Genomic DNA, 17,174 nt, shown 5'->3' on the forward strand with positions numbered 1-17,174 from the left:
AAATTAGACATACAGCCAGGAATGGAACTCATTGTTTGTATTATGTTCAAGCCATTTTTGTATTCTGTTCAAGGCATTTTTCTATGAGCTTTGAGTAATATAACACATCTCACACTTCTAATAAACATAAGTCAGGGACTAATCGTAGGATAGTTTACAGGTGTTTAAACTGAAATAACCAAATTTGACCTCACTGCCAGTAAGCCAATTCTGACTCATAGGCACCCTGAAGGATAGAGTAGAATTGCCCCATTGGGTGTCAAAGCCTGAAATCTTTACCAAAAATCAGAATGCCACATCTTTCTCCATGGAGGGGGTGGTTGGCTTGATCTAACCAGGTTTTAGTTAGTGGCTGTGTGCACTAACCAGTGTATTACCAGGGATCCTTGATTAAATCAGGGCGGAGATGAAGTATTATGATGGCACAGATGAAACCAGCCCGCTGTCTGTGAGTGAATTCTGACTCACAGTGACCCTCTGTAGGGTTTCCCAAACTAAATCTTTACAGGAACAGACATCCTTATCTTTATTCCAGTGAGTAGCTGGTGGGTTTGAACTTCTAATATTGTGGGTTTACACCACCATGCTACCAGGGCTCCTTGATAAGTCTAAAGGATCCTGAATTTATGAATTATCAGAATTATTCTCTATTATAATTTTTTAAGATATACAGGTTTTCTGTAATCAAAGGTTTTTTCACATTCCTTATTCCATGCAAAATCTCTGATGCTGAACTCTAAAATGCAAATATACACTCATATTTACATCGATAAGACGTCTTTAATAGCAAGTGAGCGACCACATATTTTCTACGTAAACTACAGACAATTCATAGGAAAGCCTATGAGCCATGATTAAAATTCATTTCACATTACTTATATTCAAAAGCTTTTTCACAGGTATGAACTCTCTGATGGTGAGCTAGTTGTGAACCACGAGTAAAAGTTTTTCCACACTTCTCGCACTGATACAGCTTCTCGCCAGTATGAACTCTCTGGTGTCGAGACAGATGAGATCTCTGAGTAAAGGCCTTTTGACATTCTTCACATTCATAAGGCTTCTCACCAGTATGAATTCTCTGATGGAGAGTCAGTTGAGAGCCATGACTAAAAGCCTTCCCACACTCATTGCAATTATAGGGCTTTTCTCCAGTGTGAATTCGTTGGTGTTGAGTAAGTTGTGAACGACGAACAAAGGCCTTCCCACATTCATTACATTGGTATGGTTTCTCACCAGTATGAATTCTCTGATGTTGTACAAGGAGTAAGCCTCGAGCAAAGGCCTTCCCACAATCTTCACAAACATAAGGTTTCTCACCTGTATGCAGTCTTTGATGTTGGGAAAGATGTGAACTCTGAGTGAAAGCCATTTTACAGTCTTTACACTTATAGGGCTTCTCACCGGTGTGAATTCTCTGGTGTTGGGTGAGCTGTGAGCTTCGAGTGAAAGCCTTCCCACATTCTTTACATTCATAAGGCTTCTCACCAGTATGGATTCGCTCATGTTGAGTAAGTTCTGAAGCACGATTAAAATTCTTGCCACATACATTACATTCGTAGGGTTTCTCACCAGTATGAATCCGCTTATGTCGGGTAAGAAGTGAGCCACGATTGAAGGCCTTTCCACATTCTTTACATTGATAAGGTTTCTCACCAGTGTGAATTCTCTGGTGTTGAGTAAGTTGTGAGCCATGACAAAAGGTTTTCCCACATTCCTTGCATTCAAAGGGCTTCTCAGTACTATGAACAATCATGTGTTGCCTAAGTTGTGACCCACGGAGAAAGGCCTTCCCACATTGCTCACATTGATAGGGTTTTTCACCAGTGTGAATCCTCTGATGTTGCATAAGTAATGAGCCTCGAATAAAGGCCTTTCCGCATTCCTTACATTCATAAGGTTTTTCCCCTTTATGAATTTTCTGATGTTGGGAAAGCTGTGAGCCACAAATAAAAGCCTTCCCACATTCCTTACATTTATAGGGTCTCTCGCCTGTATGAATTCTCTTATGGAGAACAAGTTGTGAAAGCTGAGTAAAGACCTTTGTACACTCTTTACATTCATAAAGTTTCTCACCCGTATGAAGTCTCTGGTGCAGAGTAAGTTGTGAGTTCTGAGGGAAGGCCTTTCCACAGTCTTCACATCTATAAGGTTTCTCACCAGTATGAACTTTATGATGACGGGAGAGTTGTGAGCTACGGGTAAAGGCTTTCCCACATTCTTCACATTTATATGGTTTTTCTCCAGTATGAATTCTATGATGCAAAATAAGTTGTGACCTCTGAGTAAAGCTTTTGCCACATTCCTTACACGCATATGGTTTTTCACCAGTATGAAGTCTCTGATGAAGACTGAGCTGAGAGTCACGGCTGAAGGCCTTTCCACATTGCTTACATTCATAGGGTTTTTCACCAGTGTGAATACTGTGGTGTTGAGTAAGGTGTGAAGCTCGTTTAAAGGATTTTCCGCATTCCTTACATTTATAGGGTTTCTCAGAAAAACCTTGGTTTTTACTTTGGGGATGTTGAGATAAGTCAGTATGCTGGTTGCATATGGACATTTTTTCATATATTATCATCCCTTCCCTGAAATATTCTTGATTTCTTTATGACCTCTGCAAAAAGCCATTAATTTGAAAATAGTTTTTGGAAGTGGACCTGCCAAGATCACAGCTGTAAAGCTTGCCAGTCTTTTTAAGTCGCTTCATAAATGTCCTTTTTGGGAGGTAAGTGCTTGCTCACACATCCTGAAGAAAAGTCTGAAAGATGAAAGAAAATAATTGTCATTTCAGTAAAAACAGAATTTCTGACAATATGAAAATAATACCCATAATATACATAAGGCTTACATCAAATTGTTTTAAAATTTTTGTTTACTATGACCCATAGTAATATTTATTTTTCAGATAACAACCCAGTACATATCTATAGTTTTACAAAATATCAGCCCTACTTTTATTCTCGCCTTTTCCTCTTCTATATATACTCGACAGTTGTGGCAGTTAAATAATCTCATGTCAAAGGGATGGAGTGTGGGCATGGCTTTCTCCTTGGGATTCTGGGAACTCCTGTTTTCATCCATGGAGGTGGGACACACACTCTCTGCTTCATCTTCCTGCTGACAAGCCACACAGAGGTGTGCTAGTGCAGTCAAAGCCCTGGAACTGGAGGAGCCACATGGAAATTCATGCCAGTGCTGAGATGCTTTTACCACCACTGGATCCATAAGACCTTCCTCCCACTGGCCTGTGATCTTCCTGCATTCAGCATCATTGCATATGTCAATACACATGAGCGTAAAGAGGAATGTATGGGCTAGTATTGACATATGGGATAATAGCGGACTTAGGGGCGTGATCTGAACTGGGATGGGCTGTTTTTTCTTAATGTATAATTGCTGTTTGATATAAAGTTCTCTCTTACAAACGCGTGTCTTTGGATTTATTTCTCTAGTCAACGCAGACTAACACAATAGTCAAAATATATCCAGTTGGTTTCATGCTCTAGTAATGTGTTGCCACCTGCTTTGGAATTTTAAAATGCTTAAAATGATCTCATATAATAACATGTAAAGAACATATGAAAAACCAGAGAATTATAAAAGTTTATCTGAGAACTTACAGGAAGAGATGAACAAAATGTTTTAAGTCCACGGTGGGGAACAAAATAACTTGGGGACCATGTTAAAATCAGATGCCCAAATAACACTCCAGGACTAATTGTATATGACTCTAATGATTAAACAAGAAAAAGAAAATATAAATTTCTAGTATTAATCGTGGAACTCTCCCAACTGATTTTGATCCAAATTTAGAGTATCAACTTAAAAATGTTAAACATTTTCCAAATTACGCTTGATAGATACAAACTCTGTTCCATGACTAGGACAAAGTCCTCTATTATCTGTACCCTTTTCCCTCATGAAACACTCTTGGGTTTGCTCATAGGGACTTTTCTAAGTTAAGGCTACCCAGAAGCTATTCCTCTTTCAAATGTACCATATAAGACTTTATTAAAACTATTATCTTTCAGGTATCAATTTAAAAAGTCAGAAACATAAATATGAAATACCCACTTTTGATGACAGAAGACTAGATAGTTTATACCAACTTTCCTGGTAAGAAGAATGACAGAAAATGGGGAAAAAATCTAAACATCACCTGACTAGAATTAGTGGAAAATAATATTGCAAAAAGTAAAATGAAATCCTTGACAACTTCAAGTTTTTCACCATTTATCATGATGTTACTTAGTCTTCCAGCTGTGAGAGTTTTGGTTTTCTTTACGTTGAGGTGTGATTCATACTAAAGGTTTGATATGCATCGGTAATTGCTTGAAGTCTCCCACACATCTGGCAAGCAAGGTTGTATCCTTTGTATATCACAGATTGTTAGTGAGTCTTCTTCCTATTCTGAAGCCATTTTCTTCTTCATATAGTCCAGCTTCTTGCATTATGTGCTTAACACAGCGAGTGAGTAAGTACAATGAAAGGACACGGTCCTGATGCACACCTGTTAAGCAATGCAGCAATCCCTTGCTCGGCTTAAACAACTGCCTCTTTTTTTGGGAGTGGGGTGGGGGGGTGTCTATGTACAGGTTCTTTAGGAGCACAACTAAGTTTTCTGAAATGCTCATGTTTTGAAATGTTATCTACAAGTTGCTATGAGTCACATAGTCGAATGCCTTTGCATAATCGATATAACAAGTACAATCAAAGAGATGGAAATAGGTCAATAGTTTCCATAGACAGTGGCTGTTGGGGGGGGGGCGGAACAAAATAGAGCTAGGGAATGTGGCAAGTGGAGAACTTTGTTACACTATGACTTTGTTAAAAGATACACTTGGTTTTTGTAACTGGTATTTTATTGGTTGTTTTGAGATCAGGAGACATTATGAGCAATTTATACACAATTCTTTTCTTAAAAAACATTTTATTAGGGGCTCATACAAACTCTATACACAATTCTTAATGCACACAATGAAATCCTCAAGTGGCATGCAGTAACAATTTTTTAAATTCCAGTGATTTTCCAGCTTTAAATTTGCAGGCAAATTTTTCTTAAGAGGATATCAAGTACTATTACCTTCAAATGCCGATAAGCTGTTTAATTCACAACTTAATGCCACACACACGACACACTCAAATTTCCAACCTTTCATAGCACTTAACAAAATTATCAGGAAAACTGGACTACCATAACAAAAGTGTTACAGAACGCACACATTTCTGAGAAAAGAGCCATATATTCATGGCTCGCAAGAGAGAACAGTTTTCAGACACAATCCTACTTAAAAAAAAATCAAAACAGAATTTTAAATGTTCAAGACATATAAATGTATGATAGTTACTCCAAATTGCCATTAAGTATGATTTGTATTAGGGATACAAAAACTCCATGTCCCCACCCCTACCCCCATCCTACAGACCGTTACTTTGATACCCCTAAAGAAGCAAATATTCCCACAAGTCAACACGCCACAATTTTCTGATTGTACCAAAAAATAATAAGTACATGACTTTAGATCTTTAAGAAAAGCATTTACACTTAAAAAAAAGCGGGGGGGGGGGGGGGCGGGGAGTGGTGGTGGTAGAAGGTGGTGTGGGACTTCCTTCTTTAGAAATATCTCCTGATCTACTAAAAACTTGCATTTACAAAATAGTTGATAAAATATTCTTCTGGATTGTACAAGAAGGAGTCCCTTCAGACCCATAGGGATACCAGGGCCACACATCTTTACAGGAGCCTCGTCTTTCTCCCAATGAGCATCTCATAGGTCTGTGGTTAGCAGTCCCTGTCTGACTGACTGCACCACCAGGGACTCCTCTTTAAAAGTATATCCATGTTTAAAAGAAAGTCAGCCATATCCAGAGGAGCCACAAGAAAGTGGGAGCCATAAACTAGAGAAGTAACACCCCCTAAATGCAAAGCTCACTTTAGGACATTTTTTTACTTCATTTACCTAAATGATCTGATAGAATTGAGAACACACAGCCTTGAAGCCATAAAAAGTACAGGGTCTGGAAGCAACCCTCTTCACAAAATTGGAACTACCCTGCAGTTTAGAGGGTGTGCTAATAAATAAAGACACCAATCAATTCATCTAACCTTAACCGAAAATGAGAAGAATATCTCAAGTTCGGCATTTTAATAAATTGGACCTAGTCTGAGATACGGAGTCATTGGATGGCTGTAAGAAGCAGGATGAAAAAATAAAAAATTTTTTAAAAAAAAGAAGCAGGATGATGAGACCTGAATTTAGGTAAAAGTGAATTATCATGGTTTTTGTGTTAAAAAATAAATAAAATAAACAATAGCTATGAGAAGAGAAAGTATAAAAATTGAGGTGGCTATACAAGTCTAAGAGGATAGAGCAGTAATACACCTGTTTTTGGATTCTTGGTGTATTTTGAAGACATACTAATGAGGATTTTCTAGTGCATAGGACTTATAATAAGAAAAAGATTCCAGGTGTTTTCCCAGAGTACTTGGAGGAAGAAAAATGCCATTTACTTAGAACAATACTAAGGTTTGGAAGAAAATAATAAGTATTTAGTTAGAATATTTTAAAGTCCTAGTAAGATGGTGAGTAAACAGCCATGTATACAAAGATGGGATTCTGGGGTGATATTTGAGTTAGAGATATAAATTTGAGAGTCAGCATCAAATACATGATAATTAATGCTATTGAATTTGATGAGTTTACTTCAAGGAATGTCTTTAGATAGGGAAGAGTGAAAAAGGGAAAGGCAAATCTGAAAATTAAACCCTGGCATGCATACTTCAACACGTAAAGGTCAGGGGGGATAAGCAGGAACCAGCCAGGGAAACTAAGATAAAATAGCCAGGGAGGAAGGAGAAAAATTAGGGGTGTGTAGACAGCAGAAGTCACATGGAGAAAACAAAGTTTTAAGGAAGGATGTTAATCTATGTCAAGTTCTGATACATGAAGTACAATAAATTTCATGAAGGTTTTATTTTATTTTATTCTTTTTTATTTTAACAATATAAGTTCACTGGTGCGTTTCATAAAAAAATAGCTTTGGTGAAGAAATAGGTTTAAATCCTGATTAAAATAGATGAGAGTAAACAGAGTAGAAAGAACATGAAAAAAATTATCTTGATGAGTTTTGCTGTAAAAAGTAGCAGAGAAATGGGGCTGGATCTAGAAGGGAATGTGAATGCAAAGTGATTTTGTTTTTATTTTTAAGACAGGAGAAATTACCATATGTTTATATGCACATGCATATAAACAATTATAACAAATGGACAAGGTGATGCTGCAAGAAACAAAGACACTAATTGGTTGGTGTTCTTAAATAGATGAAAAGAGATGACATTTAAAATACAATAAGTGACATAAAATTTTGATTTGTAGAGGAAAAAAACCAGATTGGGCACAGACCCAAAACATTAGAAAGGAGAGAAAATGAAAGATTTTAAATACAAAGGAATGAAAACATATTTATGAGAAAAAATATACTGCTCATAATGATAAATAGGTTTAATTGTTACAATTTTTTCTAATTTATTAGAAAATTACAAAACTATATAAGAATTTGAATTTTAGTTCAAAACCTATGTTCTCCAAAGGCAATACATCCTGCTGGCATAACTGATAAAATGATCCGAATCATGAATGAATACTTAATACCAATTATACCTAGTTGATCAAATATCAAAATTGGATAGAAAACGCAAGAAAATGAAGCCAGTCTTTTGAACAGACATAAGCAAATTTTAATATAGTAGTGATATATAATTTATGTGTATTTAAAGACTATTACATCATGATCAAATATAATTTACTCCATAAATCTAAGGATAGCTCAATATCAGAAAATATATTAGATGATGAACTTATATGATAATTTTTAAAGAAAATGCAATATATTTCAAGAACCATTATGATAAACTAGGATAAAAATGGCTCTTCCTTAACCTAATTAAGGCTATCTACCAGAAATCTATAGAAACAATTAAGGACATCAACTACAAAATGGTACTAGTAGCAGCAGTGGTGTTAAAGTTCAGGAGGATAATGACCAGAATAAGCCCAAAGCTGATTTCCATGAAGCAGAGAGCAGGCACATTTCTGGCCTACAACATTTTTGCCAATTCTGACACCAGCCATTCTGTTTCTCCGCCGGGTTCAATAATCTCTTGCAGTGGCCACAAAGAACTCACAGACTACTATTTATACCTAAGTACTTTACTAAGAAAACAGCAGGGTAATGTGGATCAGGATTAACAGGCTACAACACAGGATCAGAACATAAGCAACATCTCCCTTTTTCGGGGCAGGATAGCTTTCTTTTTTTATATCGTTTTATTAGGGGCTCATATGGTGCTATCACAATCCGTACACACATCAATTGTGTAAAGCACATTTGTACATTCATTACCCTCATCATTCTCAAAACATTTGCTCTCCACGTAAGCCCCTGGTATCAACTCCTCATCTTTCCCCTTCCCTTCTCGCCGCCCCCCCATGAACCCTTGAAAGTTTATAAATTATTATTTAGTCATATCTTGTCCTGTCTGACCTCTCCCTTCACCCACTTTTCTGATGTCCGCCCCCCCAGGGAGGAAGTAATATGTAGATCCTTGTAATCAGGTCCTCCTTTCCACCTCACCCTCCTGGTATTGCCACTCTCACCACTGGTCCTGAAGGGATCATCCACCCTGGATTCCCTGTGTTTCCAGTTCCTATCTGTACCAGTGTACATTCTCTGATCTAGCCAGATTTGTAAGGTAGAATTGGGATCATGAGGTGGGAGTGGAAGAAAGTATTTAGGAACTAGAGGAAAGTTGTGTTTCGTCATAGCTACATCGTGCCCTGAGCGGTTCGTCTCCTCCCCACGATTCTTCTGTAAGGGAATGTGCAAGCCTACAAATGGGCTTTGGGTCTCCACTCTACACCTCCCCCCCACACCTCATTCACAATGATATGATCTTTTGGTCTGATGATGACGGATCTCTCAACCCTTTGACACCTCGTGATCACACAGGCTGGTGTGCTTCTTCCATGTGGGCTTTTTTGCTTCTGAGTTAGATGGCCGCTTGTTTATCTTCAAGCCTTTAAGACCCCAGACACTATATCTTTTGATAGCCGGGCACCATCAGCTTTCTTCACGAGCAGGATAGCTTTCTTAACACCCTTTAGAAGTGCAGTCTTCCTCTCAGTCCTCTGAGGACAGAGTCCGCTCACTCTCCTCAGGACAGGTTCCTCTAGGCCAGTGGTTCTCAACCTGTGGGTCGTAACCCCTTTGGGGGTCGAACGACCCTTTCACAGGGGTTGCCCGATTCATAACAGTAGCACAGTTACAGTTATGAAGTAGCAACGAAAATAATTTTATGGTTTTGGGGTGAGCACAACACAAGGAACTGTATGATAGGGTCGCAGCATTAAGAAGGTTGAGAAGCAGTCCTCTAGGCCCTAGTGTCTGTCGTCACTGACTGCCCTACAGGGTGCGTTTCCAGTCTGCTGCTCCTTCTGCTGGGCTCATTGTGGGCCTACTGCTGTCCTTAGTCTTCCAGCCCTTGATCTGTGTCACAGATCTTTTAGGTATTTTAAGAGCATATTTTCTTCCTTTCTCTATTGCTTTTATCTTCTTTTTTCTTTCTGCTTCTCCCTTCTCTGAAATATCTGTGGGACTGACTGCTTAAAGACATAGAACCCCTTTTCAATTTCAGGGTATGAGTTCTCCTAGCTGAGTCACAATCTGACTTATCCCCTCTGAACAGACTATAGATACTTCATTTGAAAAGTAACCTATAGTCACTTCATTTGCATCATATATTGCCCACTCATGGTAAGGTGCATTCCAATCACAGGAAGATTCCAGTCCAGGGCCAGAAAAAAAGAATCAAACCAAATTGTTTACAGATTACTCAGGAAACATAAATCAATCTGAACACATCATTCAGAATAGAAAACCAGAAGCTTAGAGGAAAACTACATTCCTCAAGCTGATTTCAAAAAGGATCAAGAGAAAGGGCCACATAAAAAAATTCAATTCACCACACCAACTATTTGCTCTCAAATTATGCTAGAGGTCTCATCAATTATAATTTTTAAAAGTGGGAATAAATAGAAAAGGGACAGAACATTTTACATAGAAAGAATTATCTACCATAGAACCTACCAAAATAACCCACTGAAAAGCAACTTGGTATTTCTATAAGGTTACTATCTCTGGTGGCTAAATTTGGGGCCAATTTGTTCCATTTGGGAAGGTAGGGGTGAAGTACAACCTATGAATCAGGTCCCAGCCAGATAATGGCTCATGGGTGTGGCCCACTTGTCAGCCACTATGGATAACTTATGTCTTTTGTACTTTACCTTCCTGCTTGACAGGCTGGCGGTCCCTGTGACCTGCCGACCCTGGGAGCTGTTGGTATCCTGCCACATTCCTCAGGACCTGGATCCACTGACTCTCTGGCACCCAACAGCTTGGGATCTCCCATTCTCCTGCTTCCTCTGCTGGCAGCTGCATGAGTCTAAGAGCCTCCAGCTTGCATCTGACCCATGGATTGGAGATGGACTTGTCTGGTTACACCTTGATGTAAAATTTCTTTCTTGATAATAAAGTTATTCTTGATAATAAAGTTATTTCATATACATGAGCTTTACTGTTTGTTTGTTTTTTCTCTAGCAAACTCAGCCTAACTCACAAGTATCAATATTTTGCCATAAATAAGTGAAGAAGTATTGCTGGCAGGGCTTCAGTTCATACATGCTCAGATTTCTTCCAAACAAAGTGTGTTCAAGCACACCCAATCTGTGGGTGATTGTAGACAAGTTCTTTCAGTAATACCCTTATCTTCGTCTCATTGGGACTCCTTCAAAAGTATATTTTGTGTGTCATGGAAATGAAAACAATTTTGAGGTCAAGGATAATTATATCCAATTTGCAAAAAACTCAAATGGCTATGTTCTCAAATCATTGAAACTATGCAACAAAGGCATGCTGTCCCACATACAATTTTTAGATGGATCAAATATCTTTACCTGGGAAGGCCTCAAAGCTGATCCACACCGACAAAAAAAGACTCTTAACCCCAACAAATGAAGAAACTCTAAGTGAAGTTCAAAAACTGGTGGAAGAACACCACAGAATTATTACTGACGTAATAGCTACTGCCTTGGAGTTTCGCCTGGTTTGACCTTTTCAATTTTAAGTGAACATTTTGTCCTCAGCAAGCTTTTGACTCAACGAGTCCCAAAAGAACCGCTACTTCAGAGAGTTGTTCCTCCCATCTCTCTTTTAAGCAAGATATAATCTAAAAAAATGGGCAGTTTGATGGAACGAGACATAACTGGAGAGGAATTTTAGATTTACTAATATAATCCAAAGTGCCAGGTCCAATCTAAATACTGGGTTCTGTGATCTGCTGGGCCAGTTAATGTCAAGGCAGAGGGAGTGGCTCAGAAATGTTCAAATTGTTAGGGAACAGCAACTGTGTGGGAGATACTTCCAAAGGGCAATTTTCAAAGATTTTCTTGAAGGATAGATGACAATCACACAGGCTTACTAGGAAGTTTTAAGAACAATCAAAATTGCATTGCTGGGTAAAATGTCAGAAAAACTGTGCTGAGGAATTTCCCCGCCCCCTCTCAGGACCAAGCACCTGCTCCTCCGTGAAGGGTGGCAAGAACTGTCCTCCAAAGGTTCTTCTGAAAACCTTACTCCATTCACTCTGGCCCTCCTCTTGCCCCTTCTGACTATTTTTATTCCTCCAACTCAAAGCACATTTAAGGATGACACAATTTGAGTTCCTCAAGGATGCCCAAACTGCCATTTCAACGAGGTGTAAATTAACAAGCACAACATTCTTTTGGGAAAAGTGAGCGAGATGGAAACACAGTCCTCAGATGGACATAAACCTAGATTGAGGAGATGCAGAGAAATAACAGCTTCACATTTTGATACCTTTGTTTAATAGAAGTTTCTATGATTTTGTAACAATATTTTTGGCTTATTTCATATAAAATTAAAACTTTGAGAAAGTATTAACCATTTAGAAAATGCCAGAGGTCAAAACATTTCTATTCGTAAGCCAAGAAAAGTTATAATGTACCAAGGATATTTCTTTAAAAGAAATGTGTAAGATCTTCACACAAGAATCAATGAACTGTATATGGACATAAAATAAAACGGATACTACGTGTTCAAAGACAGATGGTTTAATATTATACATATGATGTGGGAACCAGAAACTAAAAGTGTGAGCATGATATGAAGACACTTTTCTTGAGACCTTTGTTGGTTTCAATTGGATAAAAGTTGTGGTCTTAAAAGACTGAGAAGACAAGGCCTGTGGGAAACTGAGGACTTGAGAGTGTAGGTAGCCTAATCTCTACGCTCACAACCATGGGGCTTGCAAGACTGGCTCTAGCTAGAGAAAGATCGCAACAGTTCCGAGATAGAGAAGAGGCCAAATACGCATTCTCCAGGCTGAAAACATCCCACAATAGCCCTCCCAAAAGCTGGTACCATAAAAGATGTTTTGCACTTTTGCCCAGCTCCTCAAGTTGCCTTAGGCTACCTATCTTTAAGCATAATCTGATTCTCTTGTCTGCCCACCCAAAAGTGCAGCTGGCTCCCTCCTGTTGGCTCCTTCTGATACTGATACTAGATTGTTCCCCTGGGGAGAGCTCAAGGACATACAAATTTAAGCCACTGACACACTCTGTTACCTGTCCGCTCTGTTAGGTGTGTACCTGCTAGAGGCTCACAAGCCCATGATTTGATACCCATTGGGAAACATTTACCCATTGGAATAGAAGCCCTCTTGATTCTGACATCAGGCTGGGGGGGGGGGTCACTAAGCCTCACTTGTCTATTGTCCTTTCAATCCTTAATCGCACAAGCCACTCCTAAGGACCCATTCGGTTGTGGGGCTGGATCCCACAAAGGCCATGAGCCCACAAATATTCAAGGATAAGAAACAAATCTCTTTCCAAAACTGGAACTGCCTAAGGCCTATATTTGGAGAAAGGGGGTGGGAGGCATACATTTGATTGCCGAAGAAAACAGAAAGGGCTATTTTAGTCTGAACTCTCAATGAAAAGGAAGAAATCATCCTAGGGATAATTCAGTGTTTTGTAAAGTGGGCAACACTCTTTGTGGTGGTGGTAGGGGGGCACTAGAATGATCCAAGGGGGCTGAAGAGCAGATGCTTGCACTTTATCCTGGACTAGGAGCTGTACTGCAAACGCTTTTAATTGCCAAGGAGGTGCTAATAAACTAGTACATCATTTTGCTTGTTTTGTTTTTCCTGAAAGGGGGCAGTAGGTCAAATAAATGTGGGTGCCTTGGGGGTAGTTCATTGTTACATAATGCATGGAAGAAATGGCAGAAATGGATTTGCATCCCAGGAATTAAAATAATTGAATAATACTTAAAGTATAAATGCTTGAACTATATGAAAACAGAATAAAAGTATAATAAAGGGGCTATACCAAGCAAATAAAGTATGAGAGAAGACATATAAAACTCACATAAAAGACACTATAATCAATTGCACTAAAATCCTGGGAGAGGGGGGTGTCTTAAAAGCAGACAAAGAAAGCACGGATTACTTACAAAAGGAAAAACAATGAAACAAATGGCAGACTTTTCAAGAGCAACAATGCAAGACAGAATATCTTCAAAGAGGGGGATGGGCGGGCAAAAAAGAGAGTATCTTCAAAGGGCTGGAGGGGAAAATCATCATCAATATAGAACTTCATACCCAGTTAATGCATCAAAAAAGAATAATCACGCAACAAAAACTGTAAATGAGGGCACATACTAAGAATAGGCCTCCACGGATGTTTTTCAAAGAAGGCCTCGTGGTGCTGAACTAACAAAAGGTCAGTGGTTCAACCCTACCAGCTGCCCCAATGGAAAAAGATGAGGCTACCTGATCTCATAAGGAAATCCTACGTAGAGTTGCTATGAGGGAACAGAAAAAAGAAACCTTTCCTCCAACAAGGTGTGATACAGTGACTGCAACACTGGGCTGAAACATAGCAATAATTGTGAAGACAGTACAGGAGTGGGTGGCATTTTGCTCTCTTGTACAATAACAGTAACAATAGTATGTCATTTAAGAATAATAACAAGTAGATTTAAGCCTAGCATGGCATGGTCTTGTTTTCCTGATAATTTTCCAAGTTTCCTAGGATCCAGATTTAGCTGCTTGATTAGCAAAGATGAGTAAGGCTGGGTTAAAGCTTTAAGGATAAAGAGAACATAAAGATGTTCCAAGAAAATATCTGTGACTATTTGTAGTAATATCAAACTATTCCTTTGAGAATAAATTCATTTACCGTATATACTCGAGTATAAGCTGACTCTAATATCAGCCGAGGCACCTAATTTCACCACGAAAACTGCATTAAAAATGTGCTAAAAACTCGGCTTATACATGAATATATATGGTAATTATTTTAAAAGCCGGCATGAAATAACATAGTAGAAAGCAGTCATTTTAAAGGGAGATTCTAAAATAATAGGGCAAGATGGCTATTCTTACCTAGTGATACCAAGTTGCTAGAATTCTCCAACATGACATCGCTATATAAATCTCTCTGAGCCGAGTCCAGGCAGCCCCACTCTTCCTGAGAGAAGTTAATAGCAACATCCTTGAACATCACTGGTTTCTGAAATAGATATTTATTATTTATATAATGAATGCAGTATCAGCTGTGAAAATAAAGGAGATCCCCCCCCCCCCAGTAATAAGGACCGTTCCACAAAGCAGGCAGTAAAGCAAACTGGCTGGAAAGAATCTGATTGGATGAGAGAGATAACGAAGTTGGTGATTCTAAAGTCTCAAAATGTTCAGGATCATTCCTTTTTGCAGCAGCTATTACCTACATACACAACATTTCATTATGTATGCAAGTTTGGGGATTAATAGAGTAAATGTGATATATCTAAAGAAATAGCATATATTAGGGGGTCGGCCCCAATCCAAACTACTAAGTGGACATAAGCCCCTCCCCCCAGAAGAATTTATTTCATAAGACGGCATTGAATCTGCAGCTCTGGGAGAGGGTCATATCTGATCAGAGCACATGGTTGCTGATGAAGGGGGAGGAGGAGAGAGTGGAGCACATCCTGGCCCACCAGGCATTGAGAACAATGACCCAAATTAGAGCAGCCAGTCCTCAGAGAGGACAACATGGCCAGCTCCACTATGAGACATGATGCCCCTCCACTGACAGTGGACAACACCAGAGACACAGTGTAGGAACTGCACCCAATTTGATCCCATCACACTGAGGCAAAACACTAAGGGGGTGCAACAGAACTGCAAGGGAATGGAGCGGCGAGGTCCCCAAGGAATGGTGAAGGTGGACTTTGGGGCCAGGGTGTGGTGCCCCAACAGACTGGACTGGAAAACACTCCTAAGGGCCAGCAAACGATCCCTGAACTAACTACAAGCTTTTCTTTCTTGTTGTGTTTTATTGTCATTGGTTTGTTGTATATTTTTGCTTCCTTTTGCTCTGTCTTGTTTTTGTGCATGTTATTATCTCCGTGGGTCTGTCTGAATAAGATAGGCTAGATGAACAATCTGGTGGAGAAAACAACGGGACTGACAGTTCTGGGGAGCCTTGGGAGAGGAGGAGGTGGGAGGGGGAAGGAAGTGGTGTTAACAAACCCAGGGACAAGGGAACAACAAGTGATCCAAATTGGTGGTGAGGAGGGTGTGAGAGGCCTGGTAGGGCATGATCAAGGGTAATGTAACAAAGAGGACTTGCTGAAACCCTGGTGGGGACTGAGCATGATAGTGGGAGAGAAGGTAAGTCAAGGGAAATAGAGGAAAGAGCTGGGAGGCAAAAGGCATTTATAAAGGCATATATATGCAAATATATCTATATATGAGGATGGGAAATAGATCTATGTGCATATATTTATAGGTTTAGTATTAAGGTAGCAGAAAGACATCAGGCCTCCACTCAAGTACTCCCTCAATGTAAGAATACTTTCTTCTATTAAATTGGCATTCCATGATGCTCACCTTCCCGACACAACCGCTGAAGACAAAGCGGGTGAATAAGCACATGTGGTGAAGAAAGCTGCTGGTGCCCGGCTATCAAAAGCCATAACATCTGGAGTCTTAAAAGCTTGAAGATAAACAAGCAGCCATCTAGCTCAGAAGCAACAAAGCCCACATGGAAGAACACACCAGCCTGTGTGATCACGAGGTGCCGAAGATATCAGTTATCTGGCATCAAAGAACAAAAAATCGTATCATTGGGTGCACACATCCATGATATGATCGCTGAAGACAAATGGGTGCATAAGCAAATGTGGCGAAGAAAGCTGATGGTGCCTGGCTATCAAAAGAGATAGCATCTGGGGTCTTAAAGGCTTGAAGGTAAACAAACGGCCATCTAGCTCAGAAGCAACAAAGCCTACATGGAAGAAGCACACCAGCCTGTGTGATCACAAGGTGTCAAAGGGATGAGATATCAGTCATCAAAGAACAAAAAATTATATCATTGTGAATAAGGGGTGGGTAGTGCGGAATGGAAACCCAAAGCCCATTTGTTGGCCACTGGAGATTCCCTCGCAGAGGGCTCTCGGGGAACTGACGAGCCAGACAAGGTGTGATATAGCAATGATGAAAAATACAACTTTCTTCTAGTTCCTAAATGCTTCCTCCCCTCCACCCCCCACTATCATAATCCCAATTCTACCTTGCAAGTCTGACTAGACCAGAGGATGTACACTGTTACAGATAGGAACTGGAAACACAGGGAATCCAGGGCGGATGACCCCTTAAGGACCAGTGGTGGGAGTTGCGATACTGGGAACGTAGAAGGAGAGTAGGTTGGAAAGGGGGAACTGATTACAGGAATCTACATGTGACCTCCTCCCTGGGGGATGGACAACAGAAAAGTGGGTGAAGGGAGATGTCATACAGAGAAAGATATGACAAAATATTAATTTATAAACTATGAAGGGTTCATGAAGGAGGGGGGAACAGGGAGGGAGGGGATAAAATGAGGAGCTGATGCCAGGGAGTTAAGTGGAGAGCAAATGTTTTGAGAATGATGAGGGCAATGAATGTACAAATGTGCTTTACACAATTGATGTATGTATGGATTTTGATAAGAGTTGTATGAACCCCTAATAAAACGATTAAAACAAACAAATTAAATTAAAAAAAAGAAATA

At 39.5% G+C, this 17,174-nt stretch overlaps 1 protein-coding gene across 1 annotated transcript; it reads right to left on the reverse strand.

The window, feature by feature from the left end:
- Positions 1 to 803: 803 nt before the first annotated feature.
- LOC142432064 (uncharacterized) lies at positions 804 to 2,748 on the reverse strand. Its single transcript, XM_075537139.1, has one exon. The coding sequence runs from the start codon at positions 2,573 to 2,575 to the stop codon at positions 872 to 874; it is 1,704 nt and encodes a 567-aa protein (XP_075393254.1). The 5' UTR covers positions 2,576 to 2,748; the 3' UTR covers positions 804 to 871.
- Between the last annotated feature and the right edge of the window lie 14,426 nt (positions 2,749 to 17,174).

This window comes from Tenrec ecaudatus, chromosome 18 (assembly GCF_050624435.1).
Source record: "Tenrec ecaudatus isolate mTenEca1 chromosome 18, mTenEca1.hap1, whole genome shotgun sequence".
Classification (NCBI taxonomy): domain Eukaryota; kingdom Metazoa; phylum Chordata; class Mammalia; order Afrosoricida; family Tenrecidae; genus Tenrec; species Tenrec ecaudatus.

What these genes read in the sequence shown, in the direction of transcription:
- LOC142432064 (XM_075537139.1), bottom strand. Translation starts at nt 2,575, where the DNA reads ATGATAATATATGAAAAAATGTCCATATGCAACCAGCATACTGACTTA.